At 34.1% G+C, this 4,625-nt stretch overlaps 1 protein-coding gene across 1 annotated transcript; it reads left to right on the forward strand.

Annotated features, from left to right (window-relative positions):
• The first annotated feature begins 1,895 nt into the window (after positions 1–1,895).
• On the forward strand, positions 1,896–4,178 carry LOC148598885 (cholecystokinin receptor type A-like). Its single transcript, XM_088561367.1, has 2 exons — positions 1,896–2,167; positions 2,532–4,178. Exon 2 carries the CDS (start codon positions 2,557–2,559, stop codon positions 3,856–3,858), a length of 1,302 nt encoding a protein of 433 aa, XP_088417493.1. The 5' UTR covers positions 1,896–2,167; positions 2,532–2,556; the 3' UTR covers positions 3,859–4,178.
• The last annotated feature ends 447 nt before the right edge of the window (positions 4,179–4,625 follow it).

Here is a 4,625-nt window from a genome sequence, read left to right on the forward strand (position 1 = left end):
ATTACCATTCGTCAAACTCTAAACTGCAAAATATTTGTCATTGAAAACACGTTGTTAAGTTACGATCGTAAACCATTCGTTAATTATCAATAAAAGCTTGGACCAAGTCGTACCAATTTGCATTATACTCACAACTATTAATTAGCTTGGACCAAGTCGTACCAATTTGCATTATACTCACAACTATTACTTCCTAACAATGTCGTTTGCATTCGTAAATCGTATTTATCTGCAAACTACAATTGCAATAATTCGCAGTAAATCGTAACGTGATCGTTCATACGCGTATGCATTTGTAAAACACTGACCAATCAATCGTGAAAGTAGCTTATTCGCAAGGATTCGTATAAGTTTTATGAATCGTAAATTTTTAAGATTCGTAACGATTCGAAAGAGAGATTCGTGTATGTGAAGAGGACATTAAGCAGAGTTTACGATATTTATTATTTGCCTGACACGGCTTATGCTCTTTATATAGTTAATAGCATCATCTAACTCAGCCCTAATTAGGAAGGCTTATGATTCATTTTTTAAGAGAGGCTTAATTTTTCGCTCATTTCAATCAGTTTTGGAGCTTGTATGTCAGTAACTCAAGTGGTCCTTTGTTTATTGTTGCTTTTTTCTACTTTCTTGTAATTTTCACTATATTGGGATTGCAATCAAACCTGTTTTCGTATGGTATTGTCAATTTCGCAAAATATACCTTAATGTCAGCTATATGTAATATCCAAAAGAAGCTGGTTTGAACTTAGTTATCTTTATTTGGCAGAGGCAGCGGGGTTGTAGAACACCAATATAGTCCAACACCGCCTCATCTTTTAGCTTGTCGAAATAAGTAATTCAATCATCTATATCTACTACAAACCAGCAACAAAGTGTTGATTTAGCGTTGTATGTTAATAGTGTTTGACACGTGTCGCGGCGCATTGTTGCTGATATATAATATCATTACCGGATTTTACTGACTTGCTGGCGGATGTTTACCCTTCTGGAATTTTAGCGGGGCGGAGTTCATATAGCTAGTGATTTGCTTGTTTTTTGTGTGGCGTTTTATTTCCCTTATCTTCAGTTTTTTTGTGTAATCATTTTTATCAGGTTCGCTACATTGTGTATGTAGATAGTCTCTGTTTCATGTGTCAATTTTAAGGCCATGTTTTAGGATTGGGCTGATTTGAATCATCCCACACCTGACGTTCGTTTACCGATATTTCTGACCGTTTAATATGTTTTGTAATGGTTTGTGTAGTTAATTAGTTTTGTAAATGTATTAAGGAGGTAGACCTAGGATAAGGGACACAACTTTTGAAATCAGTGACATGTTTATATCATATTCAATTCACCAAAGCATATCAAGCTTTCATTTGAATCAGAATGAAATCAATCCATGTTTTTCTGATGCTTAAATGAGATTGATGTAAATTGCTGAATACAAACGTTCCAATGATTTGTAAGAGTTGTGTCCCTTACCCTAGGTCTAGGTCTATCTTCTTAAATGCTTAAACTGTAAGGACTTTTTCCAACATCAGTAGGTTTGGAGATTTTCAAGTCATTCCAGTAATTTTCAGTTTTAATTTTTATATTATGATTGCTGAGTGCATCGGCACGCCTACTGTTTTCTTTAGATTTTCTGAAAAAAAAAAAAAAAACATTTAACATATAACGTTCCATTGTGATCTGAAACGAACCAAACTGTTATTTATAATTTGAATAGCTTTAGTTACCTTTAAATTCCTTGAAAACTTTTGTGAATGAATACAACATAGGACGGAAATTCCTTATTGCCCCTAAATAAATGTGTGCAAAATATTACTGCACACTTCATTTTATAAATTCTCAACGACTTAAGGGACGTTTCTGTTACAACAATAAAAAATATACTATAATAACCAGTTTAGAATAAGTTCATAATTCAATATGTTGGGGAATTCATTGTTCATACAATGGTAGTACACGAAACTACGAGAGACTTGATTGTTAACAAACAATACAAAAACATTCCCGTTCTTATCAATATTAAAGGAAGGAAGGAAAGGTCTGGTCAAGTGGATGATGTCAATTTCACCAACATAAGTTTTTGGTGAGGTAGGACGCACGAAACATCTATGGTTCATAGGAAATATACTATAAACTCAAAAAGGCAAATAGGCCACAACAGCTTCTTAGTAAGGTAAGTTCGTTTTAATAAGAAAGGAGAGAACGGAAAGAAAGGCTTTTACGGGGGATAAATTCTAATTTTGATTTTAGAAGTTAAATTATAAGGATTATTTTTGGCAAAGTTATGCTAGCATAACCAAATTTGGACAGTTCACGCTTGTTTGCGGTTCATGAAGCGCAAACTGTCTTAAAGTTGTTTATGTAATCTATAAATTTTATATTTAATACACTTTGACAATATTTTACTCCATTTAAAAACGCTGAGTAGCTGATAAATAATTTTAGTATTACTGTTGTTATAATTTGCATACGTTTACTCTTTCCCGACATAGTTTTACGTAATTTTCGCGCGTTCTCAATATTTTTTTATATTTTAGGTAGAAGAGCCGGAAGAGTACTGATATGGAAAACAGTAGTTCTACATCTTCAAATGCAACAAATTACCCAATGTGCAGCTACAAAATTACCGAGGGGGTTTTCCTAGAAAGCGCAAATGATACTATATTCAAAAGCATTTACCTTCCTAGTTTTATATTGACATTGATAATGCTACTGATTGGTGGACCAGGGAATTCCCTTGTATTCTATATATATTTTGCAAAATGGCGAAAGACGACCGCCCGCATTTTTATTCTCGCTCTCGCGGGATTTGATATGATGAATTGTTTCTTCACCATGCCCATGGAATTGACTGTATTGGCAAATATCATTATGTTTGATATTGGACCAGTATGCAAAGTATTTCGCTATATCACTTTCATGATGAACAATGGTTCATCAGTAATTCTGGCAGGAATTTCAATTGACAGATACATTCGCATCTGTATGCCTTTGAGGGTTCAACTACAACCATCTCATGCAAAGAGAGTTGTTATTTTAGCACTGGTCTTGTCAGTATTATTTGCATGGCCGGCATTGTTAATGTACGGAATCCAAACTTTACAGTTCCCGGTTCCAGGAAAGCCACATATATGCATCATTGGAAAGACATGCTTGTACGAGGAAGAATACATGAATACCGACTATCCCCTTATATTTACAATGGTTTTACTGATCGGCACTTTATTAATCGATATTTGCATGATAGTGCTGTATTCGATGATTGGGTATCAGGTTATTCAGCGTGGTAATGCCATTGAGCCCGCGCCTTCGACTAAATGGCGGAAAGGAAGCACATCGACAGAAAACACAGATGACGGGATCATTATATCTCCTACAAGAAATGACGACGATTCAGGCAAGCCTCTACATAATTCTAATGATATTTTTCCAAATAACGAACCAACAATTTACATTCCAAGAACGTCAGAAAGACCCAAGAAAAAAGTGGTGAAACAATCAAGCGCACAATCGATGAAGCGCGACGCATTCCGGCAGAGGTCACTCTCTGTATCGAGCATTGAAACACGCCGGGCACAGATGTATAAGACGACTCTGATGCTGTTTATGGTCACGATACTCTTTATGGGATCATTCATTCCATATTGTGTCATAAGCATCATCCGGGCACTCAACAAAAATTACTACACAAATTTAAGTACATCTGGAAAAGCTGTGTACAACTTGTTTTTGCGAACGTACATGTTGAGTTCTTCTTTGAATCCTGTTATCTATTGCTTTCTAAGTGTGCAGTTTAGAAACGAGTGCAAAGCCTTGTACAAGCAACTAAAACTCTTCTTTTCTAGAAAAGGTTCGACTCGATGACAATAGCTTGTACAGACCCGTGGAAACTAGAAGTGACAATCACCTAATTTTATCGTCGTAGAAGAACAGAACATCTACTAATGTAGACTTACTTTCACTCTACTTATCACGTGTTCAATTCTAATTGCACAAAGAAACTATGAGTGCAGTTGGATTAAGATGAAAAAAAATGTAGATTAAGTTTGAGAAATAAGTATGTAAATATATTTAAATATGATGAGATATTGGCGATAATATTATTAGATATCAATAAGTTTACTGTACCGGCAGAGCTTATATTCCAAAATTCACCAAAAAAAAAAAAAAAAAAAAATACGAAACCATTTAAGATTAAATTTATTGTTTTCTCATACATAGGAGGTCTCTTCATCGACAACAACAAACATTTGAAATAAAAGAGAATATATCTGTTCATAACCAATTTTGTTGCAGAACACCACAAATAAACAAAAGGAAACATACAAACCTAAAAAAGGTAAGTTAGGAAGATGATTGGAACAACAAACCACAAAAGAATGAAAATACAGAAAAATATACAAAAAACCAAAATAACAGGCAAAAAAAAAATAAAAAAAAAATTGAACAAACATAAGCATAAACCTAAACTATAACCACAGGAACAACCAAACAAACAATATGTTCTACAATGGTCACATGTCTCCCTATCATTCAGTTTACGCCAACAATGAAGGGGGCATAACGCAAATGAAAATAAAAAAAAGATATATTAGTTAATTGATCTGATATAGTACATGTAAACTTTTAAT

The sequence above is a fragment of the Perna viridis genome, chromosome 14, assembly GCF_037379345.1.
Source record: "Perna viridis isolate PV_CMFRI_1.1 ecotype Kerala chromosome 14, ASM3737934v1, whole genome shotgun sequence".
Lineage (NCBI taxonomy): Eukaryota > Metazoa > Mollusca > Bivalvia > Mytilida > Mytilidae > Perna > Perna viridis.

Excerpts from the sequence above, each read along its gene's own strand:
- LOC148598885 (XM_088561367.1), top strand. The coding sequence starts at position 2,557 with ATGGAAAACAGTAGTTCTACATCTTCAAATGCAACAAATTACCCAATG.